The sequence below is a fragment of the Pseudophryne corroboree genome, chromosome 5, assembly GCF_028390025.1.
Source record: "Pseudophryne corroboree isolate aPseCor3 chromosome 5, aPseCor3.hap2, whole genome shotgun sequence".
Lineage (NCBI taxonomy): Eukaryota > Metazoa > Chordata > Amphibia > Anura > Myobatrachidae > Pseudophryne > Pseudophryne corroboree.
The window spans coordinates 635179606-635204442 of NC_086448.1; the positions used below are offsets into that span (position 1 = coordinate 635179606).

General features: G+C 48.1%; 1 protein-coding gene across 4 annotated transcripts in view; it reads right to left on the minus strand.

Annotated features, from left to right (window-relative positions):
- Nucleotides 1–257: 257 nt before the first annotated feature.
- Nucleotides 258–24837, minus strand: part of IMPACT (impact RWD domain protein) — a 94189-nt gene continuing 69609 nt past the window's right edge. For 2 of the 4 annotated variants that reach the window (XM_063923604.1, XM_063923607.1), the window contains 3 exons: nt 11067–11157; nt 10568–10702; nt 258–2248 (listed from right to left, as the gene is read on the minus strand). In XM_063923604.1, coding sequence (XP_063779674.1) covers nt 2177–2248; nt 10568–10702; nt 11067–11157 — 298 coding nt within the window. In that variant the 3' untranslated portion in view covers nt 258–2176. Of the gene's footprint in view, nt 2249–10524; nt 10703–11066; nt 11158–24837 lie in introns of all 4 variants that reach the window. The other 2 variants (XM_063923605.1, XM_063923606.1) reach the window with 2 other exon arrangements.

Below are 24837 nucleotides of genomic sequence, written 5' to 3' on the forward strand. Positions count from 1 at the left end.
GCTTGCTTTTGTGCCCTGTCTCCTGCGGAGCCGCTATTCCCCATGGTCCTGACGGAGTCCCCAGCATCCACTAGGACGTTAGAGAAAGATTGAATATTGATTTCCACTTTTACACGTTCCAGTTGTACAGCCGTGGCCAAACGTTTTGAGTATGACACAAGTATTGGTTTTCACAAAGTTTGCTGCTTCAGTGTTTTTAGACCTTTTTGTCAGATGTTACTATGGTATACTGAAGTAAAATGACAAGCATTTCATACTGTAGGTGACAAAGGCTTTTATTGACAATTACATGACGTTTATGCAGAGTCAGTATTTGCAGTGTTGACCTTTCTTTTGCAAGACCTCTGCAGTTCACCCTGGCATGCTGTCAATCAACTTCTGAGCCACATACTGACTGATGGCCGCCCATTCTTGCCTAATCAATGCTTGGTGTTTTGTCAGAATTTGTGGGTTTTTGTTTGTCCACCCGCCTGTTGAGGATTAACCACAAGTTCTCAATGGGAATAAAGTCTTGGGAGTTTCCTGGCCATGGACCCAAAATTTCAATGTTATCACTTTTGCCTTATAGCAAGGTGCTCCATCATGCTGGAAAAGGCATTGTTCATGACCAAACTGTTCTTGGGTGGCTGGGAGAAGATGCTCTTGGAGGATGTTTTGGTACCATTCTTTATTCATGGCTGTGTTCTTAGCCAAGGGAGTGGGCTCACTCACAATTTTGTCTGAGAAGCAACCCCACACATGAATGGTCTCAGGACGCTTTGCTGTTGGCATACCACAGGACTGATGGTAGCGATCACACTGTGACTGACAGTGGCGGGGGGAGGTGTTGATGAGGCATCAGGGGGGAGTGGTTCGGACAACGCAGACGTGTACAGACCGGTTAAGGGGCGGCCATTTGACATCACACGCAGCAGTTGCAAGGGAAAACATGGCAGTGGTGTGGCTGCATTCGCAGTCAGGCTGCGCAAGCAGGGGTTGACTGTAACTGCTGCAAACAATGCGATTCCAATTAGATTGTGATCGCATAGCTGGGTTGGCACTTCTCAGCCTTACCCTACGCTGGGTGGCCCCCAGCATGAGATTTTTTTCAGTATCAGGTTTTGCAATTTAGCAGAATCTGCTACTGATGCAGAATTAGGCCCAGTGTGCGCTATGCTACATACAGCTAGGAGATGTTTGCAGGGTATTAAAGCCGTTATAGTTACTGGATACATGTGCACCTGAATCGTTACTGGGAAAGGTCTATGACATGTATGTGTGCTATAGAAATGATATGATGCAGCAGCCAGGGGTGCACTGATTACCCAGAATCAGATCCATCGATTTCTGGTGTTAGTATTGACCCTCTGTGTGGCTGGATGCGGAGTGCAGTCCTCTGAGTGTCATGAGCACTGAAGTTGAGAAGTAGAAAACTGCAATGCACTCCACGATAGCCCTGGAAGTCGCAGTAGATAAGGCGAGAGAAGAGAAGGACGGCCAATCCTACAAGATGGTCTACAGCCCCATTTCACACGTTCTTTTAACAGAAAGGAAAGCCCATGAAATAATTGCTAAGTTATGTAAAATTAAATGTTGACCACTATCTGAAGATTTGATAATGCAAGAGTCACTGGCAACAGTTTGTCTATAATATGTATGTATGTATGTATGTATGTATGTCTGTCTATATATATATATATATATATATATATATATATATATATATATATACATACACACACACAGGTTGAGTATCCCTTATCCAAAATGCTTGGGACCAGAGGTATTTTGGATATGGGATTTTTCCGTATTTTGGAATAATTGCATACCATAATGAGATATCATGGTGATGGGACCTAAGTCTAAGCACAGAATACATTTATGTTTCATATACACCTTATACACACAGCCTGAAGGTCATTTTAGCCAATATGTTTTATAACTTTGTGCATTAAACAAAGTGTGTGTACATACACACAATTCATTTATGTTTCATATACACCTTATACACACAGCCTGAAGGTCATTTAATACAATATTTTTAATAACTTTGTGTATTAAACAAAGTTTGTGTACATTGAGCCATCAAAAAACAAAGCTTTCACTATCTCACTCTCACTCAAAAAAGTCCGTATTTCGGAATATTCCGTATTTTGGAGTATTTGGATATAGGATACTCAACCTGTATATATATTTATTAATGTTCTGTCCTCTTCTGATTTTCTTTTGCATGACTTTTACTCTTTCCAAGATTCTTACCAGATTCTTCCTAAAATAAAAAAATAAAAAACAAGGGTTTATTCGTTAGTGACATGAGACAACCATAGAAGCGGCATCCATCTAACCTGGTGGCTAGTATTAACATTGTGTTTAAGCTCCGTTATTACTCATCTGTTACACATTTTACCTGGAAGAAACTTACAGAGGAGGGTATATATAAAACATTATCGCCCGAAAATGTGACATTTGTGTTTTCTGGAGATGAATAAAGGGAGTATTTAATGAACACAATTATCTCCAATAAATAAAAATAAATAGATTTTCCAGTGGTAGTTGCAGTGCAGTCCAAAATTTAAATAGGGGAGCCATACCAACTGCCACCCCAACCACTGCCAGACATTGTTGGCTGGGACTTACTGGCAGTTGGGGTGTATCCCCTATATGAATTTTGGACTGTGCTGCAACTGCCACTGGAAAAGAGATACAGGTTGAGTATCCCTTATCCAAAATGCTTGGGACCAGAAGTATTTTGGATATTGGATTTTTCCGTATTTTGGAATAATCGCATTCCATAATGAGGTATCATGATGATGGGACCTAAGTCTAAGCATAGAATGCATTTATGTTTCATATACACCTTATACACACAGCCTGAAGGTAATTGTAGGCAATAGTTTTTATAACTTTGTGCATTAAACAAAGTGTTTGTACATTTACACAATTAATTTATGTTTCTTATACACCTGATACACACAGCCTGAAGGTCATGTAATACAATACAATATCTTTAATAATATATTTGTGTATTAAGGTTTGTGTACATTGAGCCATCAGAAAACAAAGGTTTCACTGTCTCACTCTAACTCAAAAAATTCCGTAATTCGGAATATTCCGTATTTCGGAATATTTGGATATGGGATACTCAACCTGTAATTATCTCAAAAAATCTAAAAGCGATAAGTATGTTATTAAATAAACCCCTAAGTTTGTTAAAAAAAATAAAAATAAATGTCCCTTCTCTAGTGGCAGTTGCAATGCAGCCCAAAATTCAAATAGGGGAGTCACACCAGCTGCCAGTGAGTCCCGGCCGGCGATGTTTGGCAGTGTTTGGGCTGGCAGTTTGTGTGGCTCCCCTATATCGATTTTGGACTGTGCTGCAACTGCCATTGGAGAAGACATATGTATCTCTTTTTGTTTTTAAACAAACATATTTATATTTTCTGGAGATAACATTTTCCTGTTTTTTTCAGATAATTACGTTTATAAAATATTCCAGAGTCTTTTCTGATTCCCACATAAAGTATATCATGGATACTTTAGCGTTGTTGCCATGTTACACACAAAAGGCATTAAACATTACAATCACAAACAATAGTGCTTAATGAAAGAGTTTCTTAAACACTTAACTGTCATGTTTGCCACCAGATGGGCTTTCAATGGGATGCCTCACCCCGTGTTTTAAGAGATAATCCATCTTGCACATAAGCATTCCCGACCAATTGTGCTGGTAACAAAAGTACGAAGAACTCCTAGCACTAATACGCTGATCTCTGCGAGTGCACTGGTGAGGGTTAATGTTACTTGGGAGGGGAATTTGTTGCCACTGAAGTATTTATTACCATGGAATGTGGGAATAATATTAGAATGGAGGCATATTTACAGCGGGAAGTAAGGTGTGTATGTGGGGGGTGTCATTACAATAGACCTCTATGGTGGGACCTCGGGACATAGGGGTATATGCAATTGCGGTCGAATTCCCGAAATTGTCGAAAAACGGGACTTTTTCGCCAAAAAAAAAAATCGACAATGCAATTCAGTACTTTCCGTCAAAAAAACGGACTTTCAAAATTCGACTTTTTGAAATTCGACATTTGGCAAATTTGACATTTCTGCAATGGTACAAATGCAGCAATTCGCCAAAAGTATATTCAATTGAAGTTAGGAAATTCGACAACAGTGCTTATAGACAGTAAATTCGTCATTTTCAATCCGCCACACTTTGGTGGGGGAATCTAATAAAAAAAAATTAAAACATGTTTTTTTTAGTGTTTTTTTTATTGGTAATAGCATATCTATTTATATTAGAAGGGATTAGGTACTTGGTTTGTCTATTTTGGAGGCACAAGTATTATTTATATATTTTTAAAAATATTATTATTTTTTTTATTTTAATTTTTTAAATGGAATGGTAAAATCCCGAAAAAAAATGGCATGGGGTCCCCCCTCCAAAGCATAACCAGCCTCGGGCTCTTCGAGCCGGTCCTGGTTCTAAAAATCCGGGGGGGGGGGGGGGGGGGGAAATGACAGGGGATCCCCCGTATTTTTAAAACCAGACAGCGCATCGCACAGCTCCCTCCATTAGTTTCAATGGTGGGAACTTTGCGGGTAGCGGTGGGGTTACCCGCGGTCAGCCGCTGACCGCGGGTGACCTCACCGCTGATGCAAAGTTCCCACCATTGAATATAATGGAGAGGCTTTGCGATGCGCTGTCTGACAGCAGACGCGCATACAGCCAATCAGGTGAGTGCCACGAAGTAGCGCTTCCTGATTGGCTGAAGGGACCTTCTGTGACAGCAGTCACGTGGGGTCCCGGCATTCGTGGAAAGGGCTCCCATGTGTAAACATGGGACCCCTTTCAGTCCGTTTGGTCCGGGTGTTCGTTTTGTTGTTTTGCCAAGTACGTGGATTATAACTTGGACACTGGATTGAGGCGAGTATAATTTTATTCACAGGTACCCCGGATTCTACTTGGACAAGTGGACCGAACGTCGTGTCAACATAGGTAAGTATGTGAGTGTCGGCAGGTGTGAAATAAAGTTGTACTTTCAAGGTGTGCATGTCCTGTTTTTATTTGGGTATTTTTTTTTTCAGTAGAACTACAGGTACCAGCGGGCCCGTTTTTCTCCCGCATGCTGGTACTTGTGGTTCTCCAAGTACCAGCTTGCGGGGGAGGCTTGCTGGGACTTGTAGTACTACTGGAAAAAACAATATTCTTTCATTTTTCCAAAGGCTATCAGCCCCCCATCCGCAGCCCTTGGATGGGGGGGACAGCCTCGGGCTTCACCCCTGGCCCTTGGGTGGCTGGGGGGGGACCCCTTGATTGAAGGGGTCCCCACTCCCCCAGGGTACCCCGGCCAGGGGTGACTAGTTGGATATTTAATGCCACGGCCGCAGGGCGCTGTATAAAAGTGACCCCCGGCTGTGGCATTTTTCTGTCCAGCTAGTGGAGCCCGATGCTGGTGTAAAAAATACGGGGGACCCTACTCTTTTTGTCCCCCGTATTTTTTGCACCAGCACCAGGCGCAGAGCCCGGTGCTGGTTTTAAAAATACGGGGGATCCCATGACATTTTTCCCCCCGGATTTTTAGAACCAGGACCGACTCGAAGAGCCCGAGGCTGGTTATGCTTTGGAGGGGGGACCCCACGCCATTTTTTTTCATGTTTTTTACCGTTTTTAAAAAAATCGGATCAAAATCCGTCAAATCGTCCGTTTTTCGTCAGCGGGACTGTCGAATCCGTTTTTTATTGAATATGGTCAATTTTGGCACCCACTTGCCGAAATTAGACGGTCGAATTAAAAAACGGGCGAAAAATTGCCGCGATTCGCCGCTAATTGCATATACCCCATAGTCTATTCATTGAACTTGTAGACAAAAGATGTCTGAATTATTTAACCAATAACATATTTACATTGAATTTGTATGTTCTCCCCATGTCTGTAGATTTTCTGGTTTCCTAACATGGTTCAAAAACATACAGAGAAGATTCCTGGCTTGACCATTTCCCCTGGAAACTTCTTCCCTGCGCGACTGCGCCCCAACCTCGGAGACTTGCATCTGTGGTGAGCAGGACCCAGTCCTGGATTCCGAAACGGCGTCCCTCTAGGAGGTGAGAGCTTTGCAGCCACCACAGGAGAGAGATCCTGGCCCTGGAAGAAAGACTTCTTTTACGGTGCATGTGTAGTTGAGACCCGGACCATTTGTCCAGCAGGTCCCACTGAAACACCCTGGCATGAAACCTGCCAAACGGAATGGCCTCGTAAGCCGCCACCATCTTCCCTAGCACTCGAGTGCATTGATGAATCGACACTCTTGTCGGTCTCAAAAGCTCCTTGACCATGGTCTGTATTTGTAGAGCTTTGTCCTCCGGAAGAAACACTCTCTGAAGCTTCGTGTCTAGGATCATGCCCAGGAAGGGCAACCGAGTCGTCGGAATTAACTGAGACTTTGGCAAATTTAAAATCCAACCGTGATGTTGCAGAACTGTCGGGGAGAGTTCCACATTCTTTAACAATTGTTCCTTTGACCTCGCCTTTATCAGGAGATCGTCCAAGTACGGGATAATTGTGACCCCCTCGCTTGCGAAGGAGTACCATCATTTCTGCCATAACCTTGGTGAAAACCATCGGGGCCGTGGAAAGCCCAAACGGCAACGTCTGAAACTGATAATGACAATCCTGCACCGCAAATCTCAGGAAGGCCTGATGCGGAGGACAAATCGGGACGTGTAAGTAGGCATCCTTTAAGTCGACTGACGCCATAAAATCCCCCCCCCCCCCTTCTAGGCTGGAGATCACAGCTCGAAGAGATTCCATCTTGAACTTGAAAGTTTTTAGGTATGGATTGAGGGATTTTAGGTTCAGAATCGGCCTGACCGAACCGTCCGGCTTCGGTACGACAAAGAGGCTCGAATAGAACCCTTCCCCCCGTTGGGACGGGGGAACGGGAACAATGACCCTCTGTTGACACAACTTTTGTATCGCAGCATTTACTACTTATGTTTCTGGAAGAGAAACTGGCAAGGCCGATATGAAAAAGCGGTGGGGGGGCATCTCCTGAAACTCCAGCTTGTACCCTTGGGACCCAAGGATCCAGGGCTGATTGAAACCAGACCTGACTGAAGATCCAGAGATGGCCCCCCACCGGCACGGACTCCCACAGGGGAGCCCCAGCGTCATGCGGTGGACTTGGTAGAGGCGGGGGAGGACTTTTGGTCCTGGGTGCCTGATCCTGCAGGCGACTTCTTTCCCCTTCCTCTACCCTTTGAAGCGAGGAAGGACGAGCCTTTACCTCGTTTGTATTTATTAGGTCGAAAGGACCGACACCCAACACACACACTGGCCAAATAAAGGGGACAGCCTACAGGGAAGCCCGGAGAGAGGAACACAGAGGGAGTATGCCAGCTCACACCCCAGCACCCATATACTACCCAACAATAATATATGTCAGCAGTGCTGTATAATAATAATAATAAAAGCACCAAAATTATTTGTGCCCCCCCCCCCCCCCTCCCCCCGTTTTGCTCCGTTTTACTTGCGAGGAGCCTGGAGGTCCGGGCCAGCGTTCTCTGCAGCGGCTGTGGAGAGAAGAAAATGTCGCTGGTGAGCTGTGCGGCTAAGCCCCGCCCCTTCCCGGCGCGCCTCAGTCCCGCTCAAATTTAAATTATTTATACTGGCGGGGATCTTATATATGGTGCCTGGGCACCGAATATGGCTTTTACCAGTTCCAAAGACCTCAGTAACTGCTGCCCAGGGCACTCCCCCCCCCCCCCCCTCTCCCCCCTGTTGGTGAAGTGTGTGTGGGAGCATGGAGCGCAGCGCTACCGCTGCACTGTACCTCCGTTACTGAAGTCTTCTGCCGTCTGAAGTCTTTGGTTCTTCTAATACTCACCCGGCTTCTGTCTTCTGTGAGGGGGGCGACGGCGCAGCTCCGGGAACAACCAGCTAGGCGCACCAAGTGATCGAACCCTCTGGAGCTAATGGTGTCCAGTAGCCTAAGCAGCAGAGCCCTTAACTAAGCAGAAGTAGGTCTGACTTCTCTCCCCTCACTCCCACGATGCAGGGAGCCTGTAGCCAGCAGGTCTCCCTGAAAATAAAAAAACTAACAAAAGTATTCTCCCCTAGTGTGTGTCCAGTCACTCCTGGGCACAAAGTCTAACTGAGGTTTGGAGGAGGGGCATAGAGGGAGGAGCCAGTTCACACCCAGTCAAAGTCTTTTTAGTGTGCCCAAGCTCCTGCGGATCCCGTCTATACCCCATGGTCCTTTTGGAGCCCCCAGCATCCTCTAGGACGTAAGAGAAATAATGCAGCCACCACAGCTGTGGTAGTTTTGATGAAGATTGAGGCTTCTTCTACTGGATATATAAAATAAAAGTATGTAAAATAAAAGAAAAACAAGCCTAAAAGTATAGCGGCTGCTGCAGAACACAGTGTCCAGATCCAGTGGACACTTCTAGAAGACTGAACTCTTAGGCAGCCACTGTGGCACAGAGGGGGAGTAGAGTAAGCTTTTGACTTAGATTTAAGGTTCCCAAGCATCCGTTCTGCACCTCTGTATCCTGGTGTCCCCAAAGGTTAAATGTAAAAATGATAATGTATCCCACCAGACTCTAGCTGCAATTAAAATAAATGTAAAAGTAACTTTTTACATGTGTACCATATATGTGTCCATGGTTAAGTCAGCTGTGGAATAATATTATGTGAATGTACAAGCCACACCTCAAATACACTGAGAACCAGAGGCGGAACTACCGGCAGTGCAAGCAGTGCGTTGCACTGGGGCCCGCCTCTGTCCAGGGGCCCAAGCATGTAATGAGTCAAACTGACTCATTACATGCCGCTGTGCGCTGCAGGCAACCGCTGCCCGCAGCGCACAGCCGCCCGGAGAGGAGAGGAGCAGCGGCACGGACGGGGGAAGGAGGAGGAGGGAGGTGAAGGAGGGAGCCGCAGCAGCGCTTTGTTACTGGTGGAGGCGCTGCTGCTGCTGCCCCTCTGCTTCACTATAGGCTGTCTTCCGAGAACAGCCTATAGGGAAGCAGAGGGGCAGCAGCAGCAGCGCCTCCACCAGTAACAAAGCGCTGCTGCGGCTCCCTTCTTCACCTCCGTCCTCCTCTACTGCCCGGGAATCGTCTAACGCGGCTGCACCGAGGAGCCTGAGCCGGCGGAGAGGGTAAGTATAATTCTTATTTCTTTCTTTTTCTCTTTTTCTTTCTTTCTTTCTTTCTCTTTCTTTCTTTTTTGGGCCTGCCTGCCGCTATGTGTAAAAATGGGGGACTGCCTGCCGCTGTGTGTAAAAAGGGGAATCTGCCTGCCGCAATGTGTAAAAAGGGGGGACTGCCTGACGTAATGTGTAAAAAGGGGGAATCAGCCTGTCGCAATGTGTAAAAAGGGGGGACTGCCTACGTAATGTGTAAAAAGGGGGAATCAGCCTGCCGCAATGTGTAAAAAGGGGTAATCTGCCTGCCGCTATGTGTAAAAATGGGGAATCTGCCTGCCGCAATGTGTAAAAATGGGGAATCTGCCTGCCGCAATGTGTAAAAAGGGGGGACTGCCTGACGTAATGTGTAAAAAGGGGGAATCAGCCTGCCGCAATGTGTAAAAATGGGGGACTGCCTGCCGCTATGTGTAAAAAGGGGTAATCTGCCTGCCGCAATGTGTAAAAATGGGGAATCTGCCTGCCATATTGTGTAAAAATGGGGACGCTGTCTGCCGTAATGTGTAACAAGGGCACGCTGTCTGCCGTAATGTGTAACAAGGGCACGCTGTCTGCCGTAATGTGTAAAAAGGGGACGCTGTCTGCCGTTATGTGTAAAAAGGGGATGCTGTCGGCCGTAATGTGTAACAAGGGCACGCTGTCTGCCGTTATGTGTAAAAAGTGTACGCTGTCTGCCGCTATGTGTAACAAGGGCACGCGGTCTGCCGTTATGTGTAAAAAGGGCACGCTGTCTGCTGTTATGTGTCAAAAGGGCACGCTGTCTGCCGTTATGTGTAAAAAGTGTACGCTGTCTGCCGCTATGTGTAACAAGGGCACGCGGTCTGCCGTTATGTGTAAAAAGGGCACGCTGTCTGCCGTTATGTGTAAAAAGGGCACGCTGTCTGCCGTTGTGTGTAAAAAGTGCACGCTGCCTGCCGTTATGTGTAAAAAGAGGAATCTGTCCGCTGTAAGGTGTAAAAGGGTCTCTACCTGGTGTAGTGGTGCTACTGTGCGGCGTAATTTGAATAATGGAGACTACTGTGCACCGTTTTATGAATTGGTATTATTTTGTGGCCACACCCCTTCCCCACGAAGCCACGCCACTATGTATTTTTGCGCGTGCCTACGGCGCGCACTGCCCCTGTTTTGCATGCAGGGGTGGGGCTCCGATGCCATTTCTTGCACACAGTGCTAAAATGTCTAGTTACGGCACTGTTGCTAGGTATCCATTTCTCTGGCCCTGAGCAGGTCCCCCTCACCAGATCCTCTCCAGGGGTCGAGGGGGTGGACTTAGATGGGATGTGTGTGTGTGTGTGTGTGAGTGGGGGGGGGGGCCCAAAGCATTTTGTCGCACCTGGGCCCACCGCTCGCTAGTTCCGCCACTGCTGAGAGCTCACTGCAGAATTGGTGTAGTGGTGCTCCACCAGGATGTTTCGTGCACAGTTGTTGATATGCTTAAAGCGGTCAGGTCCAAGAAGGATACCTCCATACCACCGTGACACCACCACCATTACATCCTTGGCATCCAAAATCTAGAAAAACAGCAACAGAAACATAGTTAAAAATAAGACTAGACCAGAGCATTTAGTAAAGGTGCTCTGGGCACTCAGTAGCAGTCTGCAGTATACTGTACAATAAGGCATGGCATTTGGGCACCTTGTGACAGTCTGTGGCTCCTAGTGAATAGGCTGCTTTCACAAATATTAGATCGGTTCCCATAACACCCAGATGAAGTACTGTACCAGTTCACAATAAAAATCCCTTCACATTGTTTAGCCCAATCGTTTACTTCTGGTCACATAAATTCTCTTGCATATAAAATACTAGAAGTATATGTGTGTTGTCAATACAGTAACCTGCACCAGTTGTGTACTAGAATCTGCTAGTTCTAAATACCTGCATAAGATGTAGTAGTCGTTTACCCGCTGCTGTTTCTCCATCATCTTCACAGTCTTGTATAAATGATTTTGTCTTTTTGGAGTATATCCTGTGGGCAAAATTATATTTCAGAGACACCAGTATGTTCAACAGCACAAGGAAACAACCTACTTGTTTGCTATGAAAGATAAATAAGTTACATCCACTATTAATTCAGTATCCCACCCTTGTTATTGAAGTGAATGAGAATGCAGCCTATCAAATTGAAAAGGACATTATTACATTTAGTATAATTGTTCAGTCTAAGAAATATATTCCTCAGGGATCAGTGCGGGATCCCGGCGGTCAGGAGACAGACACCGGGATCCCGGCGGCGAGCGCACCGTGTCCCCCCACGGGCTCGTTGCGCTCGCCACACCTCAGGTGATCGCCACAGGTTTCTATTCCACTCCGGGTGGTGGCGTGGACCACCACCCAAGAGGGGTAAAAAGCCCCGGTATTTCAGCTGGTGCCGGGATTTCGGCGTCGGTATCCTGACCGCCGGGATCCCGACAGGTGGTCAATTGACTGCCTCCCCCTCAATGGCTATACCTGGGTCTAAATGAGGTTTCATCCTGTAATAGTTGTGGAACCCTAATAATGATTCTTTCAATTTCATCCATCTTTAACAAATTATGTTTATATCTTTGTTAATGTAGATTTAATAAATAATTCTTATGACTACAGAATGAGGAGATTTATGGTAAGACTTACCATGGTTAAATCTCTTTCTGCGAGGAACACTGGGTTCCACAGGGAATACATCGGGGTGTAGCTTTGGATCTTGATCCGTGGCACCAACAGGCTAAAGCTTTTGATGTTCCCAGGATGCACTGCACCGCCTCCTCTATATCCCCGCCTCCAGGCACTGGAGCTCAGTTTTGTTAACCAGTCCAATGCAGTAGCAGGTAAAATAGAGACGGTAGATGTTAGCCACATAGAACCACATTCTCACGACAGGAGAAGGTACCAGCGGCTAATGCCATACAAACCCAAAGAAGCTAAGTGCGTCAGGGTGGGCGCCCTGTGGAATCCAGTGTACCTCACAGAAAGAAATTTAACCATGGTAAGTCGTACCATAAATCTCCTTTTCTGCAGCTGGGTACCCTGGGATTCCACAGCGAATACATCAAGGATGTCCTAAAGCAGTTCCTCATGGGAGGGGACGCACTGTAGCGGGTACAAGAATCCGGCGTCCAAAGGAAGCATCCTGAGAGGTGGAGGTATCAAAGGCATAGAACCTTACGAACGTGTTCACTGAGGACCACGTGGCCGCCTTGCACAATTGTTCCAGGGACGTGCCACGGCGGGCCGCCCAAGAAGGTCCAACAGACCGAGTAGAATTGGCCTTAATAGCAGCAGGGGCTGGGAGCCCCACCTGTGCATAAGCTTGTGCAATCACCATTCTAATCCATCTGGCCAAAGTTTGATTATTCGCAGGCCTGCCTCGTTTGTGAAAACCAAAAAGATACAGAGAGCCTGTACCACACCCAAAGACCGCTCCTTGGAGGACAAACCAGGAGAAATAAAGGCCGGAACCACAATCTCCTGATTAAGGTAGAAAGATGACACTACCTTAGGTAGATAACCAGGGCAAGTTCTAAGAACTGCACGGTCACGGTGAAAAATCAAAAAGGGTGTACGACAGGACAAAGCACCTAAGTCCGACACCCTCCTAGCAGAGGCTATAGCCAACAGAAAAATGACCTTAAACGTAAGACATTTAAGGTCCACAGACTCGAGAGGTTCAAATTGAGACTCTTGAAGGGCATTAAGAACTACCAACAGATCCCATGTAGCCACAGGAGGGACATAGGAAGGCTGAATCCGTAGGACGCCCTGAGTGAAAGTGTGAACGCCAGGAAGAGATGCCATTTGTCTCTGAAACCACACCGACAAGGCAGATATATGAACCTTGAGGGAGGCCAAGCGAAGGCCTAAATCCAGGTCTTGTTGTAGAAAAGCCAAAAGTCTGGCAGTGCTGAACTTATACACATCGTAATTCTTATTAGCACACCAGGTGAAGTAAGAATTCCAGACCCTATAATAAATCCGAGCCGAAGCCGGTTTACGGGCTTTCAACATAGCTTGAATGACTGCCTCCAAGAATCCTTTGGCCCTCAGGAGTGAAGCTTCAAGAGCCACGTCGTCAAAGCCAGTCTGGCCAGATCCGGGTAGACACAAGGGCCCTGAATCAGGTGGTCTGTGCGTTGAGGAAGTAGAAGAGGATGCTCTATCGAGAGACCCAGCAGGTCTGAGATCCAATGCCGTCTGGGCTACGCTGGAGCGATTAGAAGTAGTATTCCTCCTTCTTGCTTGAACGTCCGAATTACCCTGGGCAGGAGAGACACCGGAGGGAACACGTATGGCAGCTGAAAGTTCAATGGAATTGCCAGTGCATCCACGAATGCTGCTTGTGGATCCCTTGTCCTTGCTCCAAAGACCGGAACCATGTGATTGTGTTGAGATGCCATCAGGTCTACATCTGGTAGGCCCCACTTGTCCACTAGGAGTTGAAAGACTTCCGGATGAAGACTCCACTCTCCGGCGTGTACGTCCTGATGACTGAGGAAATCCACTTCCTAGTTGAGGACCCCCGGAATGAACACTGCCAATATGGCTGGCAGAAGGCATTCCGCCCATTGGAGGATCTTTTACACTTCCATCATTGCCATGCGACTTCGAGTGCCGCCTTGACGATTTATGAACGCCACCGTGGTGGCGTTGTCTGGCTGTACTTGAACAGGCCTGTTCTGTACCAGAGGCAGGGCCAGTTTCAGCGCATTGAACACTGCCTGCAACTCCAGAATATTTATCAGGAGGAGAGATTCTTCCTTGGTCCACCAACCCTGTAGAGAGTGTTGCTCCAACACTGCGCCCCAACTCTGCAGACTGGCATCCGTCCTTATGTGGACCCAGTTGGAGATCCAGAAGGGACAACCCCTGCTCAATTGTTGGTCCTGTAGCCACCAGCTCAGTGACAAATGGACCTCCGGAGACAAGAAGATCATTTGAGACCTGATCCGGTGGGACAGACCGTCCCACTTGGAAAGGATTAACCTCTGCAGAGGGCGAGAGTGAAATTGAGCGTACTCTACCATGTTAAAAGCCGAAACCATGAGGCCTAGTACTTGCATCGCCAAATGTATCGACACTGTTGGGCGAGAGAGGAAGCATCTTATCCTGTCCTGAAGTTTCAGTACCTTCTCTGGAGACAAAACAAACGCTGGTTGTGTGTGTCCAGTAATGCCCCCAGGTGCACCATGCTCTGAGCAGGGACCAGCAAGGATTTCTTCCAATTGACGAGCCATCCGTGGGCTTGTAGGAATTGGACCATCAGTTCCAGATGACGGATGAGAACCTCTGGGGAGTTTGCCAGGATCAGCAAGTCATCCAGATACAGCAAGATCCTGATGCATTGACGACGGAGAATGGCTGTCATGACTGCCATAACTTTGGTGAAGATCCGAGGAGCTGTATTCAGTCCGAAAGGCAAAGTTTGGAATTGATAATGTAGGGTGCCAATAGCAAACGGCAGATACTGCTGATGCAACGCGCCCAGAGGTATGTGTAGGTAAGCATCCTGTATGTCCAGGGATACCATATAATCCTTGGGCTCCAAAGCCAGAACAATAGAGCGAAAAGTTTCCATGCGGAACTTGGATACCTTCACATCAATCGTTTGTTCAACGATTTGAGGATGAGAATGGGCCGGGAGGATCCATTCCGCTTCGGAACTAGGAACAACGTGGAATAGTACCCCCTGCCTCTCTGAGACAGAGGCACTGGCACTATCATTCCAGTGTCCAGGAGGGATTGCACAACCAAATGTAGAGTCTTTGCTTTTAACGGATCCGAAGGGATAACCGTCGAGAAAAACCGGCGAGGGGGACATTTCCTGAAATAGATGGCACACCCGTGAGGGACAACTTCCCGCACCCAGGTATCCGAAGTGGTCTGTAACCATGCTTCGGCGAACTGTAGAAGTCGGCCTCCCACCCTGGGGTCCCCCAGAGGGAGGCCCGCCCCGTCCCGTCATGCAGCAGGCTTGTCAGGTTTGTAAGCAGGCTGACGGGAGGCCCAAGAACGGTTAGGTTTGGACTTAGAGGTTTTGGAAGCGCAAGCTTGTCTCAGGTATGCCTGACCCTTTGCTTTACTCGGAGGTCGAAAGGAACGAAAGGTGGAACTCTTAGCCTTCGAAGCCGAAGGATTAGTACTTGGAAGACACGCAGTTTTGGCAAAAGTCAAGTCAGTCACAATCTTTTAAGATCTTCCCCAAATAGTATATCTCCCTTAAAGGGGAGCACCTCCAAGGTCTTCTTAGAGTCCAGGTCCTATGACCAGGACCGTAACCACAGAATCCGGCGAGTCAGAATGGACGTAGTAGACGCTTTGGCCGCCATAACACCAGCATCAGAGGCCGCCAGGCAGAGTAGACGACACCACAAGTCAGACTACATGTGAGTCCACTGGTGGCTGGGTTTCCCACTTTTTACTTAACTCTGCCGAGATACTGTAGGATAACGAGATAGCATCTTTTTAGACAGGGAAAATTTCTTTCCTGGAGACACCCAGGATTCTTGACGTATGTCAATTAAATGGTCAGAATGTAGTAAAAATAAGATTTTACTTACCGATAAATCTATTTCTCGTAGTCCGTAGTGGATGCTGGGACTCCGTCAGGACCATGGGGAATAGCGGCTCCGCAGGAGACAGGGCACAAAATTTAAAAGTTTGACCACTAGGTGGTGTGTACTGGCTCCTCCCCCTATGACCCTCCTCCAAGCCTCAGTTAGGATACTGTGCCCGGACGAGCGTACACAATAAGGAAGGATTTTGAATCCCGGGTAAGACTCATACCAGCCACACCAATCACACCGTACAACTTGTGATCTGAACCCAGTTAACAGTATGACAAACGTAGGAGCCTCTGAACAGACGGCTCACAACAATAACAACCCGATTTTTTTGTAACAATAACTATGTACAAGTATTGCAGACAATCCGCACTTGGGATGGGCGCCCAGCATCCACTACGGACTACGAGAAATAGATTTATCGGTAAGTAAAATCTTATTTTCTCTGACGTCCTAGTGGATGCTGGGACTCCGTCAGGACCATGGGGATTATACCAAAGCTCCCAAACGGGCGGGAGAGTGCGGATGACTCTGCAGCACCGAATGAGAGAACTCCAGGTCCTCCTTAGCCAGGGTATCAAATTTGTAGAATTTTACAAACGTGTTCTCCCCTGACCACGTAGCTGCTCGGCAGAGTTGTAATGCCGAGACCCCTCGGGCAGCCGCCCAAGATGAGCCCACCTTCCTTGTGGAATGGGCCTTGACAGATTTAGGCTGTGGCAGGCCTGCCACAGAATGTGCAAGTTGAATTGTGCTACAAATCCAACGAGCAATCGTCTGCTTAGAAGCAGGAGCACCCAGCTTGTTGGGTGCATACAGTATAAACAGCGAGTCAGATTTTCTGACTCCAGCCGTCCTTGAAATATATATTTTCAATGCTCTGACAACGTCCAGCAACTTGGAATCCTCCAAATCGCTAGTAGCCGCAGGCACCACAATAGGCTGGTTCAGGTGAAACGCTGAAACCACCTTAGGCAGAAAGTGAGGACGCGTCCGCAGTTCTGCCCTGTCCGAATGGAAAATCAGATATTGGCTTTTATACGATAAAGCCGCCAATTCTGACACTCTCCTGGCTGAAGCCAGGGCCAGTAGCATGGTTACTTTCCATGTAAGATATTTCAAATCCACCGATTTGAGTGGCTCAAACCAATGGGATTTGAGAAAATCCAAAACTACATTAAGATCCCACGGTGCCACTGGGGGCACAACCGGGGGCTGTATATGTAGTACTCCTTTTACAAAAGTCTGGACTTCAGGAACTGAAGCCAATTATTTTTGGAAGAAAATCGACAGGGCCGAAATTTGAACCTTAATGGACCCTAATTTGAGGCCCATAGACAATCCTGTTTGCAGGAAATGTAGGAATCGACCCAGTTGAAATTCCTCCGTCGGGGCCTTCCTGGCCTCACACCACGCAACATATTTTCTCCAAATGCGGTGATAATGTTGTGCAGTCACCTCCTTCCTGGCTTTTACCAGGGTAGGGATGACCTCTTCCGGAATGCCTTTTTCCCTTAGGATTCGGCGTTCAACCGCCATGCCGTCAAACGCAGCCGCGGTAAGTCTTGGAATAGACACGGTCCCTGCTGAAGCAGGTCCCGTCTTAGAGGTAGAGGCCACGGATCTTCCGTGAGCATCTCCTGAAGTTCCGGGTACCAAGTTCTTCTTGGCCAATCCGGAGCCACGAGTATCGTTCTTACTCCCCTTTGCCGTATAATTCTCAGTACTTTTGGTATGAGAGGCAGAGGAGGAAACACATACACTGACTGGTACACCCATGGTGTTACCAGAGCGTCTACAGCTATTGCCTGAGGGTCTCTTGACCTGGCGCAATACCTGTCCAGTTTTTTGTTGAGGCGGGACGCCATCATGTCCACCATTGGTCTTTCCCAATGGACCACAATCATGTGGAAGACTTCTGGATGAAGTCCCCACTCTCCCGGGTGCAGATCGTGTCTGCTGAGGAAGTCTGCTTCCCAGTTGTCCACTCCCGGGATGAACACAGCTGACAGTGCTAACACATGATTTTCTGCCCAGCGGAGAATCCTTGCAGCTTCTGCCATTGCCCTCCTGCTTCTTGTGCCGCCCTGTCTGTTTACGTGGGCGACTGCCGTGATGTTGTCCGACTGAATCAACACCGGCTGACCCTGAAGCAGAGGTTTTGCCTGACTTAGAGCATTGTAGATTGCTCTTAGCTCCAGTATATTTATGTGAAGAGACGTTTCCAGGCTTGACCACACGCCCTGGAAGTTTCTTCCCTGTGTGACCGCTCCCCAGCCTCTCAGGCTGGCATCCGTGGTCACTAGGACCCAGTTCTGTATGCCGAATCTGCGGCCCTCTAACAGATGAGCACTCTGCAACCACCATAGCAGAGATACTCTTGTCCTTGTGGACAATTTTATCCGCTGATGCATCTGCAGATGCGATCCGGACCATTTGTCCAGCAGATCCCACTGAAAAGTTCGTGCATGGAATCTGCCGAATGGAATCGCTTCGTAAGAAGCTACCATTTTTCCCAGGACTCTTGTGCATTGATGCACAGATACTTTTCCTGGTTTTAGGAGGTTCCTGACTAGATCGGATAACTCCCTGGCTTTCTCCTCCGGAAGAAATACCTTTTTCTGAACAGTGTCCAGAATCATCCCTAGGAACAACAGACGTGTCGTCGGGATCAGTTGGGATTTTGGAAAATTCAGAATCCACCCGTGTTGTTGGAGCACTACTTGGGTTAGTGCTACTCCGACCTCCAGCTGTTCTCTGGATCTTGCCCTTATCAGGAGATCGTCCAAGTAAGGGATAATTAAGACGCCTTCTCTTCGAAGAAGGATCATCATTTCGGCCATTACCTTGGTAAAGACCCGGGGTGCCGTGGACAATCCAAACGGCAGCGTCTGAAACTGATAATGACAGTTTTGGACCACGAACCTGAGGTACCCTTGGTGTGAAGGGCAAATTGGGACATGGAGGTAAGCATCCTTGATGTCCAAGGACACCATAAAATCCCCTTCTTCCAGATTCGCTATCACTGCTCTGAGTGACTCCATCTTGAACTTGAATTTTTGTATGTACAGGTTCAGAGATTTTAGATTTAGAATCGGTCTTACCGAGCCGTCCGGCTTCGGTACCACAAATAGCGTGGAGTAATACCCCTGTCCCTGTTGTAGGAGGGGTACCTTGACTATCACCTGCTGAGAATACAGCTTGTGAATGGCCTCCAATACCGTCGCCCTGTCGGAGGGAGACGTTGGCAAAGCAGACTTTAGGAAACGGCGAGGAGGGGACTTCTCGAATTCCAACCTGTAACCCTGAGATACTACCTGCAGGATCCAGGGGTCCACCTGCAAGTGAGCCCACTGTGCGCTGAAATGTTTGAGGCGACCCCCCACCGCCCCTGAGTCTGCTTGTAAGGTCCCAGCGTCATGCTGACGCCTTTGTAGAAACCGGGGAGGGCTTCTCTTCTGGCAGATATGGACATCGCACTTACTCTTGATGCCAGAGTGCAAATATCTCTCTGTGCATCTCGCATATAAAGAAATGCATCCTTTAACTGCTCTATAGTCAGTAAAATACTGTCCCTATCCAGGGTATCAATATTTTCAGACAGTGACTCCGACCAAGCCACGCCAGCACTGCACATCCAGGCTGAGGCGATTGCTGGTCTCAGTATAACACCCGTATGTGTGTATATACTTTTTAATGTATTCTCCAGCCTCCTATCAGCTGGATCCTTGAGGGCGGCCGTATCAGGAGACGGTAACGCCACTTGCTTTGATAAGCGTGTGAGCGCCTTATCCACCCTAGGAGGTGTTTCCCAGCGCGCCCTAACCTCTGGCGGGAAAGGGTATAATGCCAATAACTTCTTTGAAATTAGCAGTTTTCTATCTGGGGTAACCCACGCTTCATCACACACTTCATTCAGTTCCTCTGATTCAGGAAAAACTATCGGTAGTTTTTTCACACCCCACATAATACCCCTTTTTGTGGTACTTGCAGTATCAGAGATATGCAAAGCCTCCTTCATTGCCGTGATCATATAACGTGTGGCCCTACTGGAAAATACGTTTGTTTCTTCACCGTCGACACTGGATTCAGTGTCTGGGTCTGTGTCGACCGACTGAGGTAAAGGGCGTTTTACAGCCCCTGACGGTGTCTGAGACGCCTGGACAGGTACTAACTGGTTTGCCGGCTGTCTCATGTCGTCAACCGACTTTTGTAGCGTGCTGACACTATCCCGTAATTCCATAAACAAAGCCATCCATTCTGGTGTCGACTCCCTAGGGGGTGACATCACCATTACAGGCAATTGCTCCGCCTCCACGCCAACATCGTCCTCATACATGTCGACACACACGTACCGACACACAGCAGACACACAGGGAATGCTCTGATAGAAGACAGGACCCCACTAGCCCATTGGGGAGACAGAGGGAGAGTTTGCCAGCACACACCCAAGCGCTATAAATATATATAGGGACAACCTTAATAAGTGTGTTCCCTTTATAGCAGCTCAAATATTATAAATATCGCCAATAAGTGCCCCCCCTCTCTGTTTTTACCCTGTTTCTGTAGTGCAGTGCAGGGGAGAGTCCTGGGAGCCTTCCTCGCAGCGGAGCTGGGCAGGAAAATGGCGCTGTGTGCTGAGGAGAATAGGCCCCGCCCCCTTTTCGGCGGGCTTCTTCTCCCGTTTTTTTTGGAACCTGGCAGGGGTTAAATACATCCATATAGCCCCAGGGGCTATATGTGATATATTTTAGCCAGAATAGGTATATTACATTGCTGCCCAGGGCGCCCCCCCCAGCGCCCTGCACCCTCAGTGACCGCTGGTGTGAAGTGTGCGGAGAGCAATGGCGCACAGCTGCAGTGCTGTGCGCTACCTCATGAAGACTGAGACGTCTTCTGCCGCCGGTTTCTGGACCTCTTCTCTATTCGGCATCTGCAAGGGGGTCGGCGGCGCGGCTCCGGTGACCCATCCAGGCTGTACCTGTGATCGTCCCTCTGGAGCTAGTGTCCAGTAGCCTAAGAAGCAAATCCATCCTGCACGCAGGTGAGTTCACTTCTTCTCCCCTAAGTCCCTCGTTGCAGTGAGCCTGTTGCCAGCAGGACTCACTGAAAATAAAAAACCTAACAAACTTTTTCTAAGCAGCTCTTTAGGAGAGCCACCTAGATTGCACCCTGCTCGGACGGGCACAAAAACCTAACTTAACCTAACTGAGGCTTGGAGGAGGGTCATAGGGGGAGGAGCCAGTACACACCACCTAGTGGTCAAACTTTTAAATTTTGTGCCCTGTCTCCTGCGGAGCCGCTATTCCCCATGGTCCTGACGGAGTCCCAGCATCCACTAGGACGTCAGAGAAAGTAATTTAGCAAGCTTCTGACGTTTGAACTTATCAGGTTTCTTAGATGTATCAGGAGGGTCTATCTCCTCATCAGTCTGATGAATCAGTTTGATAGCCTCCACTAGGTCAGGAATATCAACCTATGTTGCAGATTCCTCATCAGAAGCAGCTGAATCAGTGTCTGAGGGATCAGTAGATTCCCCATCCTCATCGGAAGAAGTATCCAAAACATGAGTGGATTGCGAGGAAGAAATGGGCCGTTTAGATGACCCTTTGGTCCTAGGAGGGTGAGGGTTAGGCTTTTGTTTAACCAAAGACTGATTTAATTGCTGTAACTGAGACGACAGATTATCCACCCATGGCGGATTAACTACAGGGACGATATGTGGCTGTAATGGCACAGGAGGTCCCACAGGGGGCGTAAGTCTAGTTACCAGCGTAGTCAGCATTTTAGAAAAAGCAGCCCAAGGTGGGTCTTAGTGTGCCACCGGAGCTGCAGGCTGACTGGGGGGTGCAGAGCACCCAGTACCTGGACCCTCAGCTGGCTGAAATATTTTCCTCAAATAAATCCGTGGCGTCAGCACTGCATGACGCAGAAGTGTCCCTGGATTTCCCGCCTTGTGCAGTAGACATTATTGGGAAAGTGGCCGTAGTGCGTAACAGTACAATATAGCCAGACAAACACAGTACCGGACAAAATCCCCCCATGTAAAGTGACTGCAAATGCAGAGCACAAACAGAGGATTTAAGCGATAAAAGGTGACTGAAACACACAGAGGAAAAATACACAATAGTATATCCTGTGGGACACTACAAAATATATGGGACCCTGATGCACTTAGCCCCTCTCAGGGTAGAGAATATAGTGATAGCAATATGTGGAGATACACAGAATGGAAACCACACAGCAGCTATAGGCACACACAGTCAGAAGTACAATGCAGAGATTATCACATAAAACAATAAGACTGCACTGGACTAGTAATAGGGGGTCAACTAGGGGGTCATTCCGAGTTGTTCGCTCTGTATTTTTTTCTCGCAACGGAGCGATTAGTCGCTAATGCGCAATGTCCGCAGTGCGACTGCGCCAAGTAAATTTGCTATGCAGTTAGGTATTTTACTCACGGCATTACGAGTTTTTTTTCTTTGTTCTGGTGATCGTAATGTGATTGACAGGAAGTGGGTGTTTCTGGGCGGAAACTGGCCGTTTTATGGGTGTGTGCGAAAAAACGCTACCGTTTCTGGGAAAAACGCGGGAGTGGCTGGAGAAATGGAGGAGTGTCTGGGCGAACGCTGGGTGTGTTTGTGACGTCAAACCAGGAACGAAACTGACTGAACTGCAGATGCCGAGTAAGTCTGGAGCTACTCAGAAACTGCTAAGAAGTGTCTATTCGCAATTCTGCTAATCTTTCGTTCGCAATTTTGATAAGCTAAGATTCACTCCCAGTAGGCGGCGGCTTAGCGTGTGCAAAGCTGCTAAAAGCAGCTTGCGAGCGATCAACTCGGAATGACCCCCATAGTTATGTATGTATACAGATATCACAATGCACAGTAAATACCGGATGTATATCACAGAATACTTGTACTAAATATTCATATAGGTATGCACTTGTTCTTAACTAACACTGTCTAAATGACATGTAGAATACTTAAGTGTCCTGTAAATGCACAGCGCTGATGAGACAGGCGGCTTTACAGAGGAGACAGTGCCCAGCAGTCCCAGAATCAGCGCAGCACTGTGTAATGGTGCCCAAACACGGACAGGGAGTGAGGGAGAGAGATGCAACTCCAGGGCGGGAACATCTGCTGTAGATGGCGCCTGGGGCTGGGGGAGGGGCTACAGGTGAGCGCCTTATCCCCTCTACTGGACTTCAACACCGGGTACTATGGAGCTTATCTGAAACAGATTTTAGTAAATCAGACCTGTGCTCCTTGCCCTGGTGGATATAGTGGGGTCCCTGCATGGCCACAGTGTCCACGCCAGCGGTGCAGTCCGTCTCCTGGGACCGCGACCGGATCGCGATTTCAGCAGGTCCCATCTGGGAGACCCTCTTACCTCCTCCCTAGCTTGCGGCCACGCGATCCAGGAGAGAGTGTGTGCCAGAGAGAACCGGAGCGCTTCCGCTGTAAGTACCCAGCAACCAGGGCGCGGGAGTATAAAGCGCCGCTGGGGGAGGTGATGGAGCCGCACCACGATATGTCAGTATGACATATAACATCTAGTGCCTATGCTACGGCCCATTAAGTATTTTTTCTTCAAGAAAAGCTCTTATTAGGGCTGCCTAGCGCAGCCCTCCTTGTTAGCTGCCTGCACTGCAGGCACCAACTTATAAACTGAGCTCCAGTGCCTGGAGACGGGGCTATAGAGGAGGCGGTGCAGTGCATCCTGGGAACAGTCAAAAGCTTTAGCCTGTTGGTGCCTCGGATCAAGATCCAACTCTACACCCCGATGTATTCCCTGTGGAATCCCAGTGTACCCCGCTGCAGAAAATAAGAATTTACTCACCGGCAATTCTATTTCTCGTAGTCCGTAGTGGATGCTGGGAACTCCGTAAGGACCATGGGGAATAGACGGGCTCCGCAGGGGACTGGGCACTCTAAGAAAGAATTAGGACTACTGGTGTGCTCTGGCTCCTCCCTCTATGCCCCTCCTCCAGACCTCAGTTAGGGAAACTGTGCCCGGAAGAGCTGACACTACAAGGAAAGGATTTGGAATCCCGAGTAAGACTCATACCAGCCACACCAATCACACCGTACAACTCGTGATAACTATACCCAGTTAACAGTATGAATAACAATTGAGCCTCACTGAACAGATGGCTCATAACAATAACCCTTTAGTTAAGCAATAACTATATACAAGTATTGCAGACAATCCGCACTTGGGACGGGCGCCCAGCATCCACTACGGACTACGAGAAATAGAATTACCGGTGAGTAAATTCTTATTTTCTCTGACGTCCTAGTGGATGCTGGGAACTCCGTAAGGACCATGGGGATTATACCAAAGCTCCCAAACGGGCGGGAGAGTGCGGATGACTCTGCAGCACCGAATGAGCAAACTCAAGGTCCTCCTCGGCCAGGGTATCAAACTTGTAGAATTTTGCAAACGTGTTTGATCCCGACCAGGTAGCAGCTCGGCAAAGTTGTAAAGCCGAGACCCCTCGGGCAGCCGCCCAAGAAGAGCCCACCTTCCTCGTGGAATGGGCTTTTACTGATTTAGGATGCGGCAGTCCAGCCGCAGAATGTGCAAGTTGAATCGTGGAGCAGATCCAGCGAGCAATAGTCTGCATAGAAGCAGGAGCACCCAGCTTGTTGGGTGCATGCAGGATAAACAGCGAGTCAGTCTTTCTGACTCTAGCCGTTCTGGAAACATAGATTTTCAGGGCCCGGACTACGTCCAGCAACTTGGAAGCCTCCAAGTCCCGAGTAGCCGCAGGCACCACAATAGGTTGGTTCAAATGAAACGCTGATACCACCTTAGGGAGAAATTGGGGACGAGTCCTCAATTCTGCTCTGTCCATATGGAAGATCAGATAGGGGCTTTTACAGGACAAAGCCGCCAATTCTGACACCCGCCTAGCCGAAGCCAAGGCCAAAAGCATGACCACTTTCCACGTGAGATATTTTAATTCCACGGTCTGAAGTGGCTCAAACCAATGTGATTTTAGGAAATCCAACACAACGTTGAGATCCTAAGGTGCCACTGGGGGCACAAAAGGGGGCTGAATATGCAGCACTCCCTTAACAAACGTCTGAACTTCAGGCAGTGAAGCC